General features: G+C 52.1%; 1 protein-coding gene across 1 annotated transcript; it reads right to left on the bottom strand.

Annotated features, from left to right (window-relative positions):
* Positions 1-1,947: 1,947 nt before the first annotated feature.
* IRF2BPL (interferon regulatory factor 2 binding protein like) lies at positions 1,948-5,212 on the bottom strand. The gene has a single exon (XM_079127458.1). The coding sequence runs from the start codon at positions 5,190-5,192 to the stop codon at positions 2,805-2,807; it is 2,388 nt and encodes a 795-aa protein (XP_078983584.1). The 5' UTR covers positions 5,193-5,212; the 3' UTR covers positions 1,948-2,804.
* Positions 5,213-24,123: the final 18,911 nt, after the last annotated feature.

The following is a 24,123-nucleotide window of genomic DNA, read 5'->3' as shown; positions in this document are numbered from 1 at the left end:
AGTTCCTGAACATAATACCAAAGCAATGAGAGTTGGGAGCAGGCAGGAGCCAATATGCACACAGAGGAAGATAACAGGGCAGGCTCCCTGCGGGAGCCACCAGACACTACTCATAGGGTCCACACCCAGACAGGTAATCCACACATCCAAGTTCACCTCACTGCTCCTTCCTCCAGCAGTGGTTAAATTACACCCATGACTGGCTGTCTTCTCCGGCTGTGGAGCCTTCCCCATTTCCAGAGTGTATGCAATGGAAGTGGGGGTTGGGAGCACCTGAGAGGATCTTCCAGGCGAAACATGCTCAGTTTTTTATTAATGAGCTTATGAGAAAAGCCAATCCAGACCTTTAAGTGAAATATGTGATTGGTAGCCAAGCGAGGATGGGTTTTAGAATTAACTCTTCCTACAGTCTGCTATGCATTATCACCCCCCAAGTTAATTACCCCTGAGGATGAAAATAGGTTTCATGACTCATAAGCACCAATACAACACTTGGCAGCAGATGAAAATGCAAGGACACATTTGCAGGAAGCTGACACGAATGTCTATTTATATGTGGGGAGATTCTTAAAGAGGTGAGACAGGCACCTCCCGTGTCCGAGGATTAAGAGACGACAGCAGACCCATCAATATCGCCATGTACCCACACCCCCAAACACACACACAGTCCCGGTTTCCGCGGCTTCCATGATGGTGGTGGCAAATAGCAAGAACAGAAACTAAAAGGCTGTTATTAACGGCAAGTTCCAACACCAACCCAACCTCCACACCGGTGTTCTGGGCTAACCGGTGATTTGTTTTCTCCAAACGTGCTGCGCCCACACCCCTCTCCCAGCCCTCCCGCTCCTTCTTGGATGGGAGTGAGGTGGGGGCGCCAAGTTTCTTCACATCTTCCTCCAGCCTCGGAGGGGGCGGTCGGAGCCCAGCTCGCCCCGCCCAGGAATGGGGTGTGGCCAGGAATGGATTTCAGATAGGATCGCGGCGTTTTGTTTTGCTTCCTCCCTCCTGTTTTCTACTCTTCTTCTGTTTGCCTCCCAGGAAAGTGCAAGGTTCAAACCAGGTTTGTTCGCCTTCCGCTACCTCGGGAGGGTCACAGCCCCGGGGCTCTGAGCTCTGAAAGGCATTAGTCCTCTGCCCCCTGCCCCACTCCTCGGCCCTCCACAAATGCCGCCAAAAAGTTGATTCCATGAATAATTGCATGTCTTCACCGACAGAAATGAATTTTATTTGGTGTCACAAGTAACCTTCACTTCAGGAACTGGGCTTAGGGTCTTCCACCGCCAGCCCCGGTTCCCCATCCCCTGAAACCCCACTCTGATCAGCTGTGTTCTGCCTTTAGAAATACTTATTAAAAGGGGGAAGGCGTGTAATGAGCGAGGCGAACACTGATTTTCCGACGCATCGACCGGAAGCTGCAGGGGCTCTCCTGGTGGCGGGGCACAGCATTTGCTTCCCGGCTGCCCACACCCCTCGGGCCCTCAATGATGAATCCCAGCTCTGTGCCATTTTTTGCTTTCCATGTGCAACAGTGAACTCTGATGTAGCCAAGAGGCAAAGCACCCCAGCTCTTTTCTAAAGCCCCACGCCCCACTTGTCAAGTCACAGATGCACTGGGCATCAGCATATACTCCTGGCCACAGGGCAAGGCACCAAAAAGCATTCCTGACAATGCCATTTGCAGCTGGGCCCCATTTCCGGGGGAAAATAAGAGATGCTGAAGAGTAAACAGAAATCGCTTAGTCAGCAACTGTCGCCTCCCCAAGAGGTGAATGTAAATAGCCTGGTACTGAGGGGGAGGGGCAGCCAGGCAGCACAGGCCCTTCCTCCCAGGCCAGCTGAGGGCTTTCAAAGGGACTAGCATTCCTGTTCTGTTGGAGGTAGGGAAGGTGTCCTCTAGGTTGGAGTTGTGTGGCCTTAGCTCTAGAAGACAAACTTGCTGACTCGGGGCAGAATTAATATCAATTGAATTTATTACAAGTTACTAAGCTCCAAGGCACATTACAGTGTTCTGTTAACTACAGAAATGTATAAAGGACAAACAGAGCAGATTCTCCATGTCTAGCATTTCGCTCTACTGTTCAAAAGCATCCGTGCATCAATAAAGCAAAAACAAAACAACACGTGAAGATCCAACACATTCAGGTCAGTAGAAACAAACCTAAACATTTTCCCCTCACAAACTTGCAACAAAAAACACCCCGTCCCCCCCCCCCAACACCCCCCTTACTATTTTGCAAACAAAACAGGAGAACAAAACAAAACAGAACAGAACAAAATAAAGTGAAGACTTCAACACTTGGGGCTGTTTAGAAAGAAGCTTTCACCATTTTATAAGCATCATCATTTTTTTTTTTTAGGCAGCAACACTGGCCTTGGCAAAAAACAAAACAAAACAAAACAAAAACCTTTTTCTTTTGTGTGTTTTTCCTTTCAGAGTGCATAACATTTACAAAAATACACACCAGCAGCAGTCGTTGCTAAGGGCTATTAATTCTGTACCTAGGCAAACATTCTGCCACCAAATAAATGCTAACGAATATGATGCAAATGACCCAACTAATATTATACTGCTTAACACAAACCAGCTTATCCTTCAAATGAAGAAGTTACATACCTTTGTTTCAAAATATAGAAACATACGACGAAAATAATGTCTATACATAAGACTAACTTTTTGCAGTTTGTTATATTCACAATTCTACATCTTGGGGGTGAGGGGAGGGAGATTGGAGGAGGGGTGGGGGAGGGGCCCTCTGGATTGGAGAGGAGCTGGTCTAGGGCAAAGGAGGTGGGTGCCCTGTGGTTCAAGGGTCTCTCTCCTTTTTCACTTTAACATCCCCAGCTAAGATAGTCGCGATTTCGCCCTGCATGAAGGCCCAAGGTACATTCGACCCGACTAAGGGGCATTTCTCTCCGCTGGGGCAATATACCTCGCCAGTGGCCCCCTGGGCCTTGATACTCTCTCTAGAGCAAGGGAAGCAGAATTTGTGGCTGGGGACGGATGGGCACTGAACGAAATGCGTGTCCTCCAAACGTTCGTGGCAAATGGTACAGCAGAGAGGTCCGCTGTTGGCCATGGGGGAATCCGGAATGTTTTGGGGGTGCACTTGGTCCATACCCGGGTGGGCGCTAGGCGGCGGGGGCGCCACCTGTAAATTCAGGTCCCCGTTACGTGATGCCAAGCGGCGCTGCCCCGGCACCGAGGCGGGCGACACCGGGCTACTGCTGTTGCGCCGCGCGGACGCAGTGGTTGAGTGCACAGAACTGCCATCCTTAGGCGAGTGCGCCGTGCCCAGAGTGTCTGCTACCGACATGAGGGCGGCCATGGGGGACGGACCGTTCTGCGGGGCTGACTCCGGCGGGGTGGTCCGGTTGGAATGGGGTCCCAGGGGTGGGGGCGGTGGGGGTGGACCCCCAGCAGCGTGACCCGGCGCTGCAAAGCCCCCGGCCGACATGGTGAGCTTCAGTGCCTCGCTCTGGTTTGCCATCCACTGTTGCCTCTGCTGTTCCTCGCCCAGTTTCAGCGCGCCCTCGGCTGAGTCCGGGGGCTCCGGGGACGCCTTCCTCTTGCGCAGGCTAGCAGCTGCGCCTCGGCCCGATGGCGCGGCGGGCGGCAAGGCCCCAGTCCCTGGAGGTGCGCTGGGGGCGCGGCTGAGACTCACCAGCGCAGTGGGCAGCATGGGGCAGCTGGCGTCCAGGTAGGGCTGGGGCAGCATGTCCGCGCCGGGCACGCCCTCCTTGAAGAAGCGCACGGCCTCGGGCAGCAGGTCCCCAAGCAGGCGCCAGTCCCCGGAGCCGTGCTTCTTCTCGTACTCCAGGTACTTGAAGCCCGAGGAGAGGCCCCGGCCGAAGTCCTTCATGCAGTCCTGGTACATCTGCTTGGCCACACCGGACGCGCTGGAGTATACGTTGCCCGACCCCGTAGGGTATTCAATGAACAGCTTCAGCTCGTAGTCCATGCCGGGCTTGGAGACGGCGTCGAAAGCGAAGACGCGGCCCAGCAGCGAGTGGTCCTTCTTGAAACGCACCTCGTAGGGCGTGCAGCCCGCCAGCGTGAGCAGCGTGTCGCGGACCATCTTGGGCTTGTTGGCCCACTCCTCGGCCCGGTTGCGCAGGCTCTCGCTCAGCTCGGCCAGGGCCTCTGCGTTTCGCTGCTTCTCCTTCAGCTCGCGCTCCTGGTCGGTGCTCGACACCGAGCCGGGCCTCTTGCCACCAGCACCCACGCCCACCTCCGCCACCGACGACGAGGTCGAAGACGACGCGGAAGACGCCGCGGCCGATACGCCCGGGGTGCCCCCAAGACAGGCTGGGCCTCCGGGAGCCCCGGGCGGTGCAGGCGTCGGGGGTCCACGGCTTCCCAGCCCGTGGGGCGGGGGCGGGGGCAGCACCGCGGCGCTAGCTGGGCCATTAAGCAGCGTCTGTGGCAGCAAGTTGGGAGGCACCGCGAGCTGGGGGCCCCCGCCACCCCCCGGGTTGGGCAGCCCAGTCACTAGCCCACCATGTGTCCCACGTCGAGAGGCCACTGACGCTGCAGCAGATGAATTGGGGCTCTGCCGGTTCAGCTCCGGGGGTCCCTCCTCTGGTGCTGGCTTCGGGAAGCCGTTTGGGCCCCCGAGGCCGTTGGGCAGCCGCGCCGTGTGACTGCTGCTCCCCAGGCTCACCGGCGGTGGCGGGTACTCGAAGCGGCTGCGCTGTTCTACTGCGGCGGCGGCGGCAGCGGCAGCGGCTGCGCTGAGGCCGTAGCGTTCCAGGCCAGACGGGGCCGCCAGTACCGCAGCCTTGCTGGAACCATCGACGTGGTTGAGCTGCTGCTGCTGCTGCTGCTGCTGCTGCTGCTGCTGTTGTTGCTGCTGCTGCTGTTGCTGCTGTTGTTGCTGTTGCTGTTGCTGCTGCTGCGCGGCAGCCGCTGCTGCCGCTGCTGCCGCAGCCGCTTCCTTTGCCGACAGGGCCACTGTCTTGACCCCGACGGGCGGCGGCGGCCCGGGGGAGCGGCCGTCCTGGAAGCAGCCGTGCGCCCGCTTCAGCTGGCGCGCGGTCTCGATCACGAACTCAATGCGATCTGCGCCCTCGTAGTTGACGCAACCGCGGCATACAGGTTCGGAGAAGTCCCAGATCATGGCCCAGGGCATGCGGGGCAGGTCGCACAGGTAGCAAGACTGTCTTCGGGACGAGGACACCTGCGCCGCCGACATGATGCCAGCCCTGGGTAAGGGAGGCCCCCGCCCGGGCTGTCTCCGCGGCGCCTTCTCCTCCGGGAGGACTGGCTGGCTGGGGAGGGAGTCCGGCTGCGGGGGAGGGACGAGGGGGGGCGAGAAAGTTCTGCCCCCGGGGCTGGAGGGAGCACGAGTCTCCACCGCCGGCGCAGGGCCTCTCCGCGGGGGCTCCACCGCCGGGGCGGTGGACGGGTTCAGCCCGCTCCTCGCCCCCACCTCCTACTGCGGCTGTCTCGTCGGGAAACGAGCCCAGGCGCCTTCTTCCTGGTGCGGCAGATCTGGGTTGGAAGCTCCGGGCCCGGGGGGAGGGGGCGAGGGTGTCCGGTGCTGGCCGCCGTTGCCTCTTGGCCCCCTCCCCGGAATGGCTGGTGCGTGGAAGCTGGAACGGGGCTGCCTCTTCCTCTCCCCTGGGGGCCCCCCTACGAGCTGCGTCCTCTCCCCGCCAGGCACCCTGGGGCGAGGGCTAGAGGGCTGTGCCACCCGGTGCCCGGGTCCAATCTTGCTGAAGCCGCCGCTTCCCTGGAGGGCCGGGGGAGGGGTTGGCAGCCGAGAGAGGTGCTTCTCCCCTCCGCAGGGTCGGCCGTTCCGCTGGTGGCGGCAGGGTTTGCACGCCGGAGGGAGCCGCAGCGGCCACCGCTTCCAGGACGCACGAGAGCAGGAGAGGAGCGCACGCACGCAGGCTCCCGCCGCCCCCTGGCCTGGCCGGCGCCCGGGCCGCCGCGGCTGGCGGCGCTCACGTTGGCTGCAGGGCGCTCGCGCGGCGCCTCGGCCCGGGTTGCATCCCTTCCCGCTCGTGCTCGCCCGGAATGTGGGATTGTGATTGTTACTCTACGTTCCGGAGGCGCGTTTCGGCGCTCCTGCTCCGGCTGCGGCTCGCGCTGTCCCCGGCTTGGCCGCGCGGGATGCCGCCCGGGCGGAGCGCTGACGTCACCGCCATGCTCTGCACCAGTCCCCCCCACCCCCCTTTACACTTCCTCTGTCTGTGGAGCCCACTTGTTGCTCGGGAAAGGCGCATGCGCGGCAGGACGCCCAGATTCCTCCCAGCCAGCCCCTCCTCCGCGCCTCCGCCCTCCCCTCCCCCTCGCCGTGTGTGTACAACAGCTGAGGCCGGGCGAGCTAAAGCTGGAAGTCCAGGGCTGGGGGTGGAAATTAAACAGACGTTGACCTTTCCTTTCCCTGCCCGGCTTTCCCAAGTAAAAACGCTTTTAAGAACCACAAGCGTCTTTTCCGATCCCCGTTCCCCACCCCACCCCAGGCAGCGAATTTAAATGTCCTGTTTAAGGATTTTCACATTGCATTTCAGTTAAGACGTTACCCTTTCGCCTGCGATCAACCCCTCGTCCCCGTCCCTCTTGGATGTTACTCCTTGCTACCACTGATGTCGAAGCACCTGCAAAGTTAGCTGTTTTCCAATTTCCAGAAACCATTTTGGATTTGTTTTTGTGCCCTGGTCTAGAAACCCGAGGTTCAATGATGGCGCTAAATGAATTCAGGGTGAGTTCCCTCTCCCCCTAACCGAACTCTAAAATTTTGGCTGAACGTCTAAAGAAGCTCTGAGCACCCAAAGGCTTAAGGAAAACAGTCAACTGGCCGCGCACAGCTGCAGTTGAGGGCAGGGAGGGGGAGGTGCTGGAGAGGCCAAACAGGTGAGTGGTTTTTCTAGCTTTGTTGAAAGAAAGTGGGGGTAGCATTTAGTAACACTGGTAGCTTTTTGTACAGTGCAGCCACGGTTTTCAAAGTTCTTTCTCACGTGCCCTGATTTAATTCCTTACTGCCCCAGAACGCTGGGCAAGGCCATTTTTTCCCCCCATGTAAGATCACTGTTCTTCATTGATCCTTGCAGAACAGATGTGGTCATAGGTCTGGCTGGGGCATTTCAACTGATTCTTCTGTATATTGGGCTTCCCTTTTTTTAATTTCAAGATAATTGAGATGATCCTCGAGGAAGGATGGAGGAGTGGAGGCAATGGAATGGAATCGGATTCTGCCCAGGGTTGGGATTTCTTTTCCAACCTTGAGCTAGTTATTTACATAACCTCTATTGTCTTTCTGTAAAATGGAATGATAGCTTCCAACTTGTTAGGACTGAGATTTTAATTGGTTTCATAATAAGAAGTAACTCTTGAGCTTGGGAGGTAGCTTACTTGGTAGAGTGCTTGCCTCCCAAGCACAAGGCCCTGCAGGTTCAATCCCCAGCACCGCCAAAAAAAAAAAAAGGAACTGTTACTTAGGTTTAGTAAGGGCCAGACACTGTACAAAGTGATTATTTGCATCAGCCTTAGTATTATATCTACATTATTAAGTGTGTATTATCTGTATTAAACCCTTATTATTATCTACAAGGTTGATTCTGTCGACTCCATTTTGCAGACCAGGAAAGTAAAGAGGTTAAATAACTTGCCTACAACATTTGGAGCGATAGCTTGGATCCAAGCCAGTAAATCTGTTTGGAGAGGTGGCTTTCATAAGCTTAGGCTGTCAGAGGTGTTTGGGATACTCAGAATTCCCATCAGTGCCCCATTCTTTGTTATATATAATCCTATGTAAAGTGCTATGCAAATGCACCTTCACAACCACCCCCCAGCCTCCCCTTCCAAGATTGTGCCAAGGAATTCTTCCATATACAGAAGTAGAGGATCTGCTACTGCTACAGACTGTAACATAAATACAACATACAGTATACAGAGCAGAGTGTGGGTCGCTCAGGAAGCTGCCAGCAAGTGTTGGTTATTATTGGCATTTTTTATATTGGTATTGGTTCTATTGCTGGCTGACAGGTAAAAAGTATTTTTAAAGGTGCATAAAACATAAGGGTCATTATTCTTATCACTATTACTACTATAATAAAATTCAGTTCAATCAACAAGAAATACTTATTTTTATTTTGACACTCAATCTCTAGAACCTTCCTCCAATCTCCCACTCACCAGCACCCAGATCTTTCACTTATTCTGGGGCCCCAGGTGCAAAAGAAAGGGGAGTTTCTAAGGATAGGGAGAAAGGAGGAAGCAAGAGCCCTTAGGGAGCCCCTCTTTCATCTTAAAGCAGCCAGATTTCTGTTTTTGCAAAACAGTGTGCTCACTGTGCACTCCAGAGCAATAATAAACTTTGCCTGGCCGCTGGCTCAGAGGAATGATTCCTTTGCAGAGGGCAGCTCCAGAGCATTGCCTCACCTCCCAGACTTCAGCCCTCCCCACACCACACTCAGTATCCTGGAGTGAGTCAAAACATAGGGCTAGGAAATGGCTTGACATCCCTGTCAGCCTGGGGTTCCTTAGTTTTGGCTTGACTGGTTGACCCATTTCTTTACATTATTTATTCAGCCCTTCCCTTTATTGAACCAAAAATACTGGAGAAATAGCAACTTAGCCACAACCCTCCAGCCAGGCAGCTAGAGAAAGCAAGTTGGATCCTATGTCATAGTGTTATGTTTGGTATGCACACACATATGTCTCCATCTCCCTGTCTCAGTCTTCACTGTTACTAAAGGATACACAAACACACCATAACTCAGATACACCGAGTTAGAAATCAGCATGCATTTAAACAAACTTTCATTATGGTTCCCTAATCCTTTTATTTAAAAAAGCACAGCGTTTGCCTGGCTTGGTTGCCTGTGCCTATAATCCCAGCCAGCAACTGGGAGGCTGATGCAGGAGGATCATAAGTTCGAGGCCAGCCTCAGCAATTCAGCCAGGCCCCAAGCAACTTAAGGAGACCCAGTCTCAAACAGTAAAAAGGTTTGGGGATGTGGCTCAGTTGTTAAGAGGCCCTGGATTCAATACCTAGCACAAAGACAAAGCAAACAAAAACAACAACAACAAAACTCCAACTCTCTCCACGCCTGCCACCCCTGACCCCCTCTCTCCTCAAAAAGAATCATCATTGCTTATGATCATAAATTGCTTCCTAACTGTCTTGTCTGAAAGGGCCCTCTTTGGGAATGAAAGGCAAGAACTCCAATGTTTTGGAGATGTATTTCCCTGGTTTCTCCCTTCATGCGGCAGTAGGGTGGCCAAGATAGGAAGGCACTGAGTACTGGGGAGGTGGCAAGTGGGGGGTGGGCCTCAACCTAAGATATGCAGAGATACTCAGCACTTTAGTGTTGGGGTCTGGGAGACTGCAAAGACTAGCATAGCATGGCACGAAACGCCAGCACTGTCTCCCCAAAGTTCCTTTCCGCTGTAGCCGTCTCCGCCAGCTTGCCATCTGAGCTAGTGGTCTGAGAGAACCCCGCTCTAAACTGGAGCAAAAGGTCAGCTTTCCACTTGGCCTTTCGGAGCGCCACCGCCCCACATCAGCGGTGAGAGCAGCGCCAGGAGCCTGCGCATTTCGAAGCTCCGTACGCTCTCCTTCCTGCCCTTCCCTGCTCCCACCGTTTTGTGGCAGTGATGGGGAGGGGATGGGGGTGCTCTTGGACTGGCATCCCTGCAGTCAGCTGGCTCCGGAGGCCCGGGTTGAACCTCGCGTCACCCCGCCGCAACGCGCGCCGCCAAGTACTCCAGCGAGAGAAAGGCCTTTTTTGGTAACAGCCCCGCAATAAGCAGGACCCAATTCTTGGGCCTGCGAGAGCTGCCTCAGAGTAGATGAAAACAAACGTCTGGGTTGGGCCCTCCTCTGGCCTTCCCAAGGCCCCTGGTCCCCGCGCAACAGGAACTCCTGGGTGGAGATCTGAGCCCCCCGCCCTGCAGAGACGCGCAAAGGAGCCGTGGAGGGTGGAGGAATCGAGATTGCAGGGTGATTTACACATTTACTCCCGGGCCGGATCCGTTGCGGAAGTATTTTCCTTTCCCTAAAGGATTAATCCTAGTGTTTAAAAAAAAAAAAAAAAAAAAGTATTAACTTAGGCCAGGGCATAGGGTTACGCAAGAGCCACTCGAGCGTGAAATCCCAGGAACAACGTGATTCGCTGAGAAGTCCCGGGGAGCCGAGCCTGCACCGCCCGCCAGGACCTGCCCAGCCTGGGGCGCGCGGGCAGGCTGGGGCTCTGTGCAAAATCGGGTAGAAGGAAAGGGAGGGCTGGCGTAAGATGGTGCTGGCACAGTGGCCTCCACGAACGATCAGATCTCTGCTTTCTTCCTGGAGGGGCGGGGAACCGGGAGGGGAAGAAAGGCGGGGTGGGGTGGGGTGGGGGAGTCGCGTCTGGCTCTTGCCTCCTCCCGGCTTCCTCTCCTCGCCAGTGTGCCAGGGCACTGGGGAGCCCAGCGCTGTCCTCAGCAAAAGCTCGTGGGTATTTTTTTTTTTTAAAGTTCCAAAAATAAAGGAACCCTGGATTGAGCTGCCCAGGGAGGTGGCCTAGAGGAAAAAAGGGGGGAAGAGCAAGACAAGGGTACCTATTCACCGACCCGGTTGGGTTAAAATAAGTACTCAATCCCAAGAAGGGGGGTGGCGAAGAAGGAAGCCTTGGACGACAAGTGTAGGCGGGGTGACTGTCAAGGCCACAGGTGCGCGCACCCTCGAACCCTCGGCTCCACGGAGCGGGAGGTTCGCACTAGCCCGCATTGAGCAGGGGATTTCCATCTCCCGGCTTCCGAGACCCTTTGCCGCCGGCACTTTCCTGCTGTGGCCGCCAGAAGGCGGGGCCTCAGCGGGAAGCCCCTCCCGGCGGCCTCGCCACCCCTGGGTCATGTCTGGTACACGCGCGCAGCCATCGCTGCTGCCCCTGGTTTGGACGGAATGGGCCGGGACTTATAAAATATTTTGACTTCCTGAAATGGGTAGTTAACCCCACACTAAGAAGAAAGAGAAAAGGGGCGTGTATTCGGTACACATTTACATTATGTTGCTCGACTTGGATTTTGGTGACCTTAAGTAGCTGTGTGACCTTGAGCAAATCACTTGCACTTTGCTTTTCAGTAAAACGAGAATAATTACTGTGCCTCCTTTGCCTGCTCATTGGTACATGTGGAAGACACAATAAAATGTAATAGACTTTTAACAATTTAATGACCAACATTTGTCTATGACTCTGAAGTACATTCCCAGACATTATCTCACCAATCCCCACACCAACCTGTGAGGTAGGTGTTACTTTCATCAGCCTCCTGTACAGGTGAGGAAAGCAGGGACAGAGGTGGTCGCAAATTACTGAAAACCAGCCTTGCTGACTGTACACCTGGCATTCCTCCTCCTACCTTACCAGTTGCTAGCCTTTTGGGGGTCCCAGATGCTTTTAAGAAACTGCAAGAAAGTAAAGCCCCTTTCCCCACAGGAGTTTAGAAGTTAATGCCATTACTGTCCCAGTAGGTGCAAGGTTATGCATAAATTAGCAGTGGTTATTGTGGAGTTAAAATGAGCCATGCTGTCACCTGTAGTTCCAGTGACTTGGGAGGCTGAGCAGGAGGATCACAAGTTCAAAGTCAGCCTCAGCAACTTAGTGAAACCCTGTCTCAAAAGGGAAAAAAAGGGGGTGGGAGTGGGGGATGTGGCTCAGTGGTTAAGCACCACTGGGTTCAATCCCCAGCGTAAAAAAAAAAAAAAAAAAAAAAATCACCACTGAACTTCAAGAAAAATTAGGTGCTCATATTTCCTTGACATCACCTAAAAACTTTCTCTCCCTTCTTGGTTTTTGTTTGTTTGTTTTTTGCACTGGGGATTAAACCAAAGACACTTAACCACTGAACTACATCCCCCAGCCCCTTTTAGGCAGGGTCTCTAAGTTGCATTTGTGAATGGTCTCCACCTTCAATCCTCCTGTCTCAGCCTCTGGTGTTGCTGGTATTTCAGGTTCGCCCCACCACATAGAACTTCTTTCTGGGTTTTCTATGCCCTGGCGCCAGGCAGAGGTGATGGAGGAAAATCCATCTGAAACTCTAGGATGCACTGAAGTATTTAGGAACCTCCCCAGTTGCCCTTATTCAAGGACAACCTGAGGAAGACCCCAGGCTGAACTATGAAGGGGAAGGAGGACAACAAAGAGCAAGCATTTTATAAAGGAAAGAAGCCTCTTTCCAGATCCCCAAATCATATCACACAAAATGACCATCCTTTGTTCTCACCTTAAGTCAAGTCATACCGACTGGGGGCACTCACCTAATACACACCATCCTGCTCTTGGAATGAGAGCCACTTGACAAGCAAGGCAAGCTATTGACCTTAAAGCACAGATAGCCTAGAAGAGGTCGCAGCTCTAAGCATCAAACCTGGCCTGGGCATCACTGGTGTCCTCAAGGCAGCGCACAATGTGGCCCTCAACCTGACCCATCTAAAGGACTGCTTTCACCTGAAGGTGCCTCTCTGGCCAGGTCCAAAGCATCTAGGCTAGATGGGTCCCTGGTGGGTGTGAAACTGTTCTTGTTACTTATGTGTTGTTTTAAAGCTGAAACTTCAAAATGCCAGAAGGCCTGGTGGGTTTCCATTCCCCACTCCTTGACCCGTGCCCTTCCATTTCCCATTCATTCCGTTATCCATCTATTTATCTAGAGAGCACTTTCTATCTCCAAGGTGGGGATCTAAGGGTGAGCCAAGCCAGACAGCTCCAGCACAGAATCCAGAAGCTTCCATTTCCTCCTAAGTGTCCTAGTTTCCTGATGCAGTAGTCCAAAAGCCATGAGAGGCAGTGCTTTTTCAACACTCCCACCAGCCACATGACTGACTTAGAGCAATCTATTTATTCTCTCTGGGCCTCGTTTCCTCACCTGTCAAATGCAGATCTCAACGCCTGCTCTCACTACTTCAGGGGCTCGCTGTGAAATCCCATATGTTAATGCCTAGGGCTGTAGAAAGGCCAGCACCGTCATAGATCTCTTTTCCAGAGCTGAGCCCTTGCAGGTAAAATCAGCAGAAAGCCAGGCCTGCGGCTCAACCCTGTCCATTCTCTTCACCTTGCCCTTGGAGAGTTTCCTCCTGGGTGGCCAGCCTAGTATCTCTGTCCTGGGCTGACTGGCAAATAAGCAGTGACTGCCTCTTCCCCTAAGAGCAGGAGCAAGACAATAGCACCAGGAAGGCCTCTCACTTCTCATCTCTCCTAGAGACATAAGGAGGTCCCCTCCCAAGTCCCCTGCGGGGTGGAGGAGCTCAGAGCTGTTGGATTTATTTGGGGCTTTTACTTTTTTGTTTTGGCCAATTTGGAAAGAAAGAGGCAATGACCTCGTCTTTAAAAAACAAAACTCGGCAGGAAGTGTGCTGGGCCTGAGTGGCAGAGACTAAGGGTGTAATTACAGGTTTTTGTTCAGCATTTTCATGTAATTAAATCCAAAGGAAAGCGAGCCTGGCCCAGGCTTCTTGGATGCAGGGGCAGACCAGAGCTGTATGTGTGATGGGGCAGGAGGAAAGGCAGGAGGTGAGGAATGGACTTGCTTTTCAACTGAGAAGAAGCAGGTTTCTTGCCCTTATTAATATTTTTACATTTCTTTTCCAAAAGGTGGCCGATCATTCATCTTTTATTCTAGTCGGTGCTACTACGCTCTCCTTGGTGACATATCCCAGCCATGCACAGCCTTCTAGGCACTGATTTCCTTTGGCCGCCGACTTCCTCTCCCCCTCCCCACTCTTACATATTGCCGCTTTCTGCCTGGTTGCCCACACAATAAACCCACTGCAAAATCCACAGCCAGCCTTCTTGCCTCCGGAGCTTCGATCCCAGCGACTTCCGAGTCTCTCCTTTTGTTTTGAACCGCCTCTGGCTTTCCCTGATCCGCTTTACCGTACTTGCCCCAACCGCCAACCCCTCCCAGGCCTCCCCGCCCTCCGCGCCGCTGCCTCGGTTTCCCTTGGCCGCAAGCAGCCTCTGTGCACGCGCGGCCCTCGTTTGTACCGCCCTGCGCATTAGAGAAGGGTCCCAAGATGCTGGGCGCGCGGGCTCCTCTCCCGGCTCCTCCCCTCCCCGGGCCCTCGGTGGCCCTCTGACGTTCCCTGGACGTCCTGAGCTGGCAGCAAGAAAGGATCCACTGTCTGTTCACATTCTTAAGGGCAGGAAACCTGACCCACCCCCCAAACCACGCGCCCAGGGTAGGGACACTCGATTTTAGGGGAGGGCGGGCCTCCGCTAGGCTTACTGGGGCTGGCCGTCCCCTCGTCCCCTCTTCTTCTACCCCCACCCCTGGCCCGCGGATCACCCGCCTCAGCCCCCTTCACCTACTCTTCCCAAGAACAGATTGTTTATCAGGACGGGCAGCCAAGAAACCTACTCCTGTTTCTGGTCTCTGCCAGAGATTAATCACACTTGGGAACGGCACAAAACTTGACTGTGTCGGGGCGGGGGAGGGGGGTTAGTTAAAAGGAAAGACCGATAAATTTGACATTTGACAAGCTGACCAAATCGGGGCTACTGCTACCTCTCCCCTCCTTTATTTTAGTAAGTCAGCGCAAAGGACTGAATTATATTCCGTTCCCATTCCCTCTACTCCACCCCCACAGCCCCCTCCTTCTCTAAGTCCCCCTCCTTCTCCAGGTCTTGTGTTTGATGCTTTAATAGTACTGACTGGCTTTTAATTCTGATTAACATTCTCAGCTGGTTTTTTATTTGTGTGTGTGTGTGTGTGTGTGTGTGTGTGTGTGTGTATGTGTGTGTGTGTTTGGGGGCTTGGCAAGGCACACTCACAAACTGGACTGCCTGACAAATCTCCTCTTTTCATCCTTCTTTTTGAAATGACATCAAGATGGACTGGGGGGGGGGGGATGAAGAGAGAAAGCATGGAAAAAAGGGAGGGAGGGGGAAGTAATTTATGTGCTTTTCTAAGGCAGCTAGGAAAATTCCTAAGGGAGAACAAATGCCAAAATCGACTGTCTTGGTGTGTTTTAGACCTGACCATCAGGGTGAATTGTGGCAGGGCTTTGCCCTGGACTTTGGGCCTGGAAGCCTGGGATAGACACACAAAACATCCCTTGGTTGGGAGGTGCCCTTCGGAAGGAGGCAGAGATGGGTATTTGCTCTCAACAGATTCCTCTCCATCAGGATTTTTATCTAATTCATTGCAAGATGGATTTTTAAAAATGGCACTGATAAAGAAAAGCCATGGATAGAAAACTCCCCATAAAACATGACCCCCAAAGGGAAGGTGCAAAACCCATTTGATCCAAGATATAGATATCTCCATCCTGGATTTTTTTTTTTTTTTTTTTTTTCCCTTTGCTTTACAACTCTGCAGACATCAGGTTAGCAAAAGGTAATAAATAGTCCTTGCACAGCAGGGTCTGGACTAGTGAAAACAGTTTACTGAAATTAATGGGCCTCGCTTGAACCAAAACCTCCACTTTGGAATTAATGCCAGACATAGTTTTCCTGAACTCTATCCAACCGCCTAAGCGGCAGACAATTTTCGTTCTATTTGTGCTGGAAAATAAAGCCCAAGCCCTTGATCTCAGTGTAGATTTTCATTAAAAAAAAAAAAAAAAAAAAAAAAAAAATCAGCACAGCAAACACTATGCCAATTTCCACTTTCTGCCAGTAGAAGCCCTTGTACTCCGGGGCTGTGCATGCCGGTCAGAAGTTATCTGGTAAACTTTCCATTGAAAACCATCTCCGAGCTCCCTATCGGTGGCCCCAGAGCTTTGACGTCTGAGAGATCCAAGGAAAGCTCCAGAAACAGCTCAGCTCGCAATAACAACCCTCTCCCCACAGCTCATAGAAAAGCTGGAGATGAACAACATTTTGCATTTGCCTGCAGAACCTCCATTCCCAACCCCTACATGCAGCTCCAAACCATCCAGCCAAAACCCACCTCCCCGACCCTCCCTCCCTCCCCACCCAGCGCTCAGGGTGTCTTGCTTCTGAAGCGGCTTTTATTTTGATTTTTATTAATGTATTTTTAAGGCCGAAAGGCACACATACCACAGGCGTTCCCACCCAGTGGTTATGGGGTTATGGCAGGTACCGGGGACCCAGCTTGACTGTCAGTCTCTCCTCCCAACCTATCCCCCCACCCCCATTATGAAGAAAAGCCCGATGGTGGGCGGCCAGTGTGTTCTGGTTTTCATTGTACAGTCTGCACTGGTGACACAGGACATGTGGAAAATTTTGGGAGCACTGCGGTGAATGGTGTGGAGGGGGGGCCGAGCAGGGGGAGGGCGGGGAGGGAAGGGAGCGAGTTACTTTTTAGCTTCCGCTAAGTACTTGGCAGCTTGCCAGGCCTGGAGGATTCTGGGAAGCGAAAACCTCCCCAGTATAAACTGCCAGCTTTAAGCAGCCCTGACAGTTCTGCTCCTTCCAAACTTGGCAGCCGTTCAAAGTGCTCTTTCATTTGAAATGCTGGAAGCCTGCCATGTGCAATGCAGATTTGCCGTGCCTGTGCGCAGAAGGAACTGATAAATGCCGTTGCAGTTGCCATGGGGACAGGAGGCTATCAGAATGGCCTTGTGATCCGCAGCCTCTCAGCGCGGCAGGCTCTCGCTCCCTCCCTCCCGCCCCTCCTCCCTCTAGTCAGTGAGATGGTGAAATAAATGTTCTGGAAAAAGGTTAACCCTCCCCTTTCTGGTCCCCAAGCCGAGAGGAGGTTAACCCCTAAGCGCGTCCCTGGCGCTAAGTGCTAGGCAGGAGCACAGTCCTAACTCTGTCCTCGGTCGATCACCGGCCCCCTCCCCCACCAGCCCTTCTTCCTGCTCCCTGGAGGCTTTCACAGAGCTGTGTTTTTAATAGAGCTTTTCAGCAAGCCCAAGTGTAAGTCTTTGAGTCATCAAAACCCGGATGTAAACACAGCAGCCCTACATTCTGCACAGTTTGCGTGTATTTTATCTTTTTAATAATATTTAGCTGGCAACTTAAAACTGCAAGCCTGCCAGATATTTTAGCCAGCCACTTACATCATCCAGCATCCATCTTAGGGAGAGTGGTTGCCTGTCCTTCCCTTGTTCCTTCCTCCCCACCCTGAGCCTGCAGGAAACCTGGTTCTCTCAGAAAGCATCTTATTGCAGCAGAGGAAACCAAGTCCCTGGGAACCACGGGCTTTAGAATGACATGACATCACCTTGGGCAACCATGACAGAGGGTATGTTTCTGTCGGAGACAAGACAGTGGGTGAGCCAAGGTGAAGCCCATCTGTCATTTATGCTGTGATTTCAGGTGACTGTGAGCACTGACCAGCTGCATGACTGCGGCACCCCGCACCCCCCCCCCCATTTGGTACAAGCTGCCATTTGAAACACAGTCTGATTCAATGTACGAAAACAAAATAGCACGTTCAGATTTGGGATATTTTCAGGTCTGTAATGCCAGCTCTCCGGGTGGCCTGTTTAATGGGGAAAAAATGAAATTCTTCACTCCAGCCAAGGCCTATGGAAACCAAAGAGCTGTAGTGATTTGTTTACATTGGGGGTAAAAAAGGTGAGCAGTATTCCTTCTTCTCTCACTATTTCCTAAAGGTTTCCTGAACCTAAACCTTTGTTAACATCCCAGGAAGGGAATGTATTTTTCATGTGGCTTTCAATGTTTTCTCCTAAATATATTTCAGCGCACTGTTTACCTAGGGTTTCAGCTTTCAGACCTTTATGTACTTTTAACACCTTGAGGGTGTTCCACTGAAAAATGGTGTATGTTAATTAAAGAGGACTTTATGTGCAGGGCGGTCAGGCCCTGGAGATTTCTGTTTGGGTCTGTCTGAATAACTAGGGTTTCAAGTTTAGATACAAGTCACAGGCCTGTTTGGTTTGTGAAGCCTTTTTGACAAAGGGGACCCTCCATTGCTCACACAAGTCCTTGAATACCATGGAATGGGAAACCAAAGGAGGTATTTCTTCCAAGTGTAGGGCTGACACGCAGCAGCCTGGACAGCAGGGAGACTGACAGCGCCCCCCCACCCCCCGCCCTTCCTGGGGCTTAGCTGCAATTTCTTTGAACCTGCCTCTCTCTGGGTGTCTGCTCATGATTGTCACGGCAATCATGGTCAAGGCGATGCACTCTGTCTCGCTGGAATTTCCTGATTCCAAAGTAGCCCCTTCCAAATAAATAAATTAATCAACAAAAGCCATCTGCTTCACCTTGCTGGCAGGCACAGAACTGAAGGTTAGTGTTAAAATGCGATTTTTAGGAGTAGTTGGCCCTGGAGACATTTCGAGATGGGGTTCGACTTGGAATTAAGCTGGAGTTGGAAGCAGATCAGGTGATTTAGAAAGCACACCCCCCACACACACGCCACACACACACACACACACCTTCCCCAGACAGCACAGGCAGCTGGGTTGTGGCTCTCGCAGCTGCTAAGCTTTGGCAAGCCAAAAGCATATTTCGTGGTGGTGATTCCTTTCCCAGGTTGACGGACATGTTTCTGTACTGAGCTCAACCATGTTTCCTGACTGTGTGTGAATCAGAGGCTGTATTTTTAACTCAGGGCTTCTGGTCACAGTTTTAAGCTGGAAGAACAAAGCAGATCATGACGCGTCCCTATCATCAGGGTCCAGAGATAGAGAATCTGTCCTAAGTGCTCGCCACCTTTAGCTCAGATGTATTCTTTTTATGTTCTAATCCTGCCAGCAGCAGCCAAGTGCTCCCCAAAGCGACGCATGCCCAGGTTCATGTTTCAGATGTTACCCTTCCTCTCTGTCCTGTGATGATTGCTTATTTGTCAGCTGCAGTGAGAAGACTTGCAAAAGCCATTTTGGGGTCCTTGAGTGCCTTCCCAGAGGAGTGGAGCCCCACGATTGGAAATAGCCTCGTCCTTGTCCTGCTCCGCCCTGCTACAGCAGGGGCATTGCGGAGGGGTGTAGGCGATGTGGCCCCTCTCCCACAGGGCTGAAGGGCCGGCTTCCCAGAAATCCATGGATTAGGAAGGTCTGTCCTGGGCCAGTTCAGGAGCGGCAGGGGAACAATTCCCTTTTGTTTTGTTGTCTAGCATGTGATCAGAATGCTGCCAGCTAATTTTAACCCCACCAAAGTACTGCTGGAAAAAAAAAAAAACAAAAAAAAAAACTATCTTGCATCTGGAGAGAGAACCGCTGTGGGCTGAATAAAAGCTTTTTCGGCCTGTTCCTTCCTGTTTCAGTTTCCAAACTTACATTATCGGTAACCTGAAAAATGATGAGTTTCACCAAATTCCTGGATGTTGTGCAAGAGGACAATGAGTCTATTTCAAGCGCTGTGAGTGTGTCTGGCGCAGACCCTGGAAGCCATTGTTTTCAGCAGGAGAACATTTTGGGGTTTCCTGGTGCTTTCCTTCTAGGGTCCAGAAGCCCCAAGGAGTACTCTGGCGGTGGCGGGGGGCGGGGGACACTCTCCAAGGCAACTCTGTGGGCTGCACTATGGAAAGACCTAGAGGAAGTGGGTGGTGAGGCCATTGGGGTGGGGGAGGCGGCGGTGACCCTGGAGGCATTCATTCTTTTTGGGAGGGGGGGAGTGCCAGTGATTGAACCCAAGGGTGCTGGTTAAGGGAACCACTGACCCATATCCTCAGCCCTTTTGGTATTTCATTTTGAGACAGGGTCTCACTAAGTTGCTTAGAGCCTTGCTGAGTTGCTGAGGCTGGCTTTGAACTTGCCATCCTCCTGCCTCAGCCTCCTGAGCTGCTGGGATTGTAGGCACTGGACAGGGTGCCTGGCCCTGGAGGCATTCAGAGGTGAGCAGCAGGAGTGTTGGAAGTGGGAGAATAGGAGCTGGAAGAAGTGAGGAGACAGGTGCTTTCCCCACAGCTGGTGGCCCGCTGGGACACAGGCCATGACTTCTTCATATCTGCTTTCAGCACCAGGAATTGATGGAAGACTTCATGGAATTCCTCACTCCCCCAGATACCGGATTCTCAAAGCATGCCTATGGCCATTAATTGTTGCTGGCTGGCTGTGCCAGGGAAAAGGCAGAGAAGCCCAAGAGCCAAGATAAGACAGCAACCTGGATCTAGGCAGCAGCTGCAGTTGCTCAAAGCCAGGTAGTGAGGTGGACTGTCCTTAACTTGAGTGTCCACAATGTAGCCCCAGGAGGTAGTGCTGATGCTGCCACATCCCAGGGACCACAACCAGGAGAGCTTGGTGGCAGTTGTGCTGACAGTTGCTGAGGGCTTCAGCTGTCTGAAAAGCCATTTGTTCAGCCCAGCCCAGTCCGGCCAATGCCTATGCATTTAAAGGATGCCAGTTTGTCTCCCAGGCCCCCTCAATCTGAATTCTCGGGCAAAGTCACAATCCTTGGAAGGGCAGGGAAACTTCTAGGAGACTGTCACCCCTCTTCTGCTTCTAACAGGCTGCTGTAACCTGCCAGTCGAAGTCAAGATCCATTGGCAAATTGCCAACCTCAGGTTGTTTCCCCATTGTTCCAAAGGTTCGTGTTGAGTAAAACATTGTGCTGTGATTAAAAAGACAGCTCAGGAGCAAGTGAAGACATTTTTGAATCTTCACACATACGTTCAAGCCGGGAACAGTGGCACACGCCTGTAATCCCAGTGGCTAGGGAGGCTGAGGCAGGAGATTGGGAGTTCAAGGGCAGCCTCAGCAATTTAGCAAGGTCCTAAGCAATTTAGCGAGACCCTATCTCTAAATAAAAAAATAAAAAGGGCTGGGGATGTGGCTCAGTGGTTAAGTGCCCCTGGGTTCAATCCCTGGTACAAACGCACACACACACACACACACACACACACACACACACACAAATATGTTTGAGTTTGAGTTTCATTCTTGCATTTCCCAGTAGGGGAGTTCAGTCTGGTCAGCACTTGTATCTGTAAGGCCTCTTAACATGCATTTTCTGCGCGTGAACAGCTGTTTCTTCTGCCATGGAATTGTAAGGGACACCCTTGTCTGTGCCTTGGGCTTCTCTGTTTCCAGACCTTAGCCAGCCTTCAGCTGTCACTAGAACACATTCCTCATTTACCTTTCCAGCCGGAGGATTCCTGAATATTTCCTAATCGTTCCACAGCTGGAATGCAGCTGTTTGGGGTGGAGCCAACAGGACTCCTCATAGGTCAGCAGGGTGAGGCAGGGCAGGGAATGTGGGAAGACTGGGAAGCCGTCCTTTCTGGAGCCAGCACTCAGGAATGCGCTGGGGCTGTGGCGTGAAAACCTTCCAGATGGGGAAGGAAGGGTAAGTTTTTGACCTCTGGGTAAATTCCAAAACATCGCTTTGGAGAGGCTAGCAACTTTGAAATTGCCTTTCAAGAAAACAGCACAAATGTTTAAGTTGACCTGGAAAACCCTTTTCCTTTCTCCTTGCTACAATCCACATCGGCTCCCTTGAACATTAATCAACAAAACACCCAAGCCTCGCTCTTCCCTCACCTCTCTCTCTCTCCTCTCTCTCTCTCTCTCTTTGATTATTATTGTTATCTTTGGTTTGGGGAAACTTTTGGAAGCTTTCCCAGGCTGCAGCTATAGAACGTTTCCAGGAAAATGTGTAAGGATTGTCTGTGTTTTGAGTTCTCGGGAGGGGGCTGGCCATGTTTTCCAGAGAGACAGAGCTGGGGGCAGCCAGGTCTTATGCAAGAGTCCAGCCAGGCAGAAGGGCAGACAGCGCCAGGGAGATCTGTGAGCATCCAAAAGTGCTGAAACCAAGGTGCCTGTTCTGACCCCTGTGGGCCCTTTGTTGTCTCAGCTGCCCCTGAGGTCAGTCGTGAACTAAAGCCCCATCTCCAGGAGCTATGCTGGGAACAGCTGGGTGCCAGGGGTGGAACTTGGCTTTCCTTTCTGGTTAGCAGGACTTGCGATTTCTGCCTGCAGAACACTCCCAGATGGGGCTGGAGAAGTGTCCAGAGTCTGCACGCACCCGGCAGGCAGGGCCCCGCCCAGGTGCCCCATGACATGGACAAAAGTCCTCCTTGGACTATGGCTACAGAGGGTGGTGTCCGTCCCCAGCTCCTTCAGGTACAGATGCATCTGGGCCCCCAAACGCCCACAAAGCCTCTCGCACGTGTGTGTGGGAGACATCTGTTCCCAAACCAGAAAGCTCTGGGGGGACATCCAGGCACGGGGCCCGAACCCAGTGGGGCTGATGGACATCTCTGGAAAGGCCAGAAGCTCCTATCTCCCGAAAATGCACTCTGTTCAGCCTGGGTCAAGGGCAGAGGAGGCAGAAACAGCTCCATCACCCCGCTGCCCAGGCAGAGCTGCCTGCCACTCTTCAAGGGGAGCAGCTTCTCCTGGTTCTAGCCAGAGGCTCAGAAGGAGGGAACAGTTAGACTCCCAGGCTGGAGGACAAAGCTCTGTTTGCTGCTTAGTTTAAAGACTTAACCAATAACACCATTGCAGTTTCTGCAGTAAAATCTCTCTACTTCTTATCCAGGGACAGGCTGACTCCAGGAAGCACACCCACAGCAGGTTGGAAAGGTACTTAACAGTACAGGCTTTGGAATATTAATAGCAACAGCGACAAGCCATAGTCACCTCTTAGGTGCTGGGCATAGTGCTAAGTGTTTAATACGTTATCTCATCTGATCTACATGTAATGAAGTGGGTCCAGCTATTATCCCCACTTCATAGATGAAGAAACTGAAACTCAGAGAGGTTAAGTCATTTGTCTCAGGACACACAGCTGGCAAGTGCTGGCTAATGTCTGAACTTAGCATGACTCTTGAGTCCTTATCAAACAGAGCTGGGTTCGGATTATGACTTTCGAGAAGCTCTGAGAAGTTCCCACAGGTCCCTGGACAGGAATGTTGACTCCAGGTCCAGTGGGGACATGGTGCTGATGCTGGGGCCAGCACCTCGTCGTCTCAGTGACATCTCTGAACTTACACTGGACTGTTTTTGTTGAGCTTGCACATCTGCATCTGAGCCACCAAGTCCCCTTCTCTGTTGCCCACTTACTCGTGTTCACTTGAGTTGATTAGTGTGTTTCCAGTTTTCAAAAGTAGACAACACAATCTCTTTGCTTCCCTGTTCACAGAGCTTCCAGATGCTTTACAGGATCAAGATGGACTCCATCGCTGAAAACACAAGTCCCCTGGGAAACCGCCCCCGGCTTCTCTCTCTCCCCTAAATACTTCCTGCCCGCCTTCATTCTTGTTCCTTGAACCCGATACACATTTTCAAGCCCCAGGTCTCTGCAGGGCTCTTTTTCTCTGTCTGCAAAAAATGTTTCCCCTCCTTCTTCACTGAGCAAACTTCTATGCATCCTTCAAAACCCCGGTGTTTTAACCTTTCCCATGAAACTGGACTTCAGCATTCCCGAGCTGTGTGTTTTAGGGGCAGTCTGCACATATCACATCCCTTCTTTGGGACTCACTGAAGTTCAAGGCTAGGATCATCTTTCTACACCCAAAGTCATTTAGTAGAAGGCTCTCCATAAATGTCAGCCAAATAAATGTAACTGCAGATAAATTTTTATCATGTGATCTGATTGTCAGTAAAGTGATATATGAGTAGACATATACATTATTTATAGACTTCTCTGTCCCAGCAAGAATTTGGAACATCTTATTCACAAATAGGAATGGAGCAGTGCTGGGTACATCCTGTAGTAGCAAAAACCTGGGCTTTAGAGTCAACTAGTCCTGGTTCACATTCTAATTTGGCCTCTTCTTGTGTCTTTAAGTGATGACCTAACTCATTACCCTTAGCCTTAGTTTCCCCATTTGTAAAATGGAGCTAACAATATTACCTGTGCAGCGGACATCGTTGATTACAATCTAATATCATTTTTGCTTTCTTCTTTGGTGCCCTGAATCTCCCCCACCCCAACACTCCCATGAATTCATTCCTTCACCTACATGCCTTGGGGAAGAAATCCTAATCAGTCTAAACTAATCTTGTACCCCATTCCCCTTGCCAGGGAATTGTTTGGGGATGAATTTGTGACCCAGTTCTGGTAAATAAGGTGTGTGTCAGGGAGGCTGTTCTAGGAAATATTTCCCTGATCTTAAAACATAAGAGGAGGGCTGGGGATATAGCTCAGTTGGTAGAGTGCTTGCCTTGCAAGCACAAGGCCCTGAGTTCAATCCCCAGCACCACAAAAAATAAAAATAAAAAATAAAAAATAAAAAAAATAAGAGGACTGGGGATGCAGCTTAGTGGAAGAGCAATTGCCTAACATGGATGGAGCCCTGGATTTGATCCCCAGAACTGG

Source organism: Sciurus vulgaris (assembly GCF_902686455.1).
Source record: "Sciurus vulgaris genome assembly, chromosome: 2".
Classification (NCBI taxonomy): Eukaryota; Metazoa; Chordata; class Mammalia; order Rodentia; family Sciuridae; genus Sciurus; species Sciurus vulgaris.
The sequence above is the reverse complement of the archived record's forward strand: the minus strand, read 5'-3'. Positions and strand labels throughout refer to the sequence as shown.

What these genes read in the sequence shown, in the direction of transcription:
- IRF2BPL (XM_079127458.1), bottom strand. Translation starts at nt 5,192, where the DNA reads ATGTCGGCGGCGCAGGTGTCCTCGTCCCGAAGACAGTCTTGCTACCTG.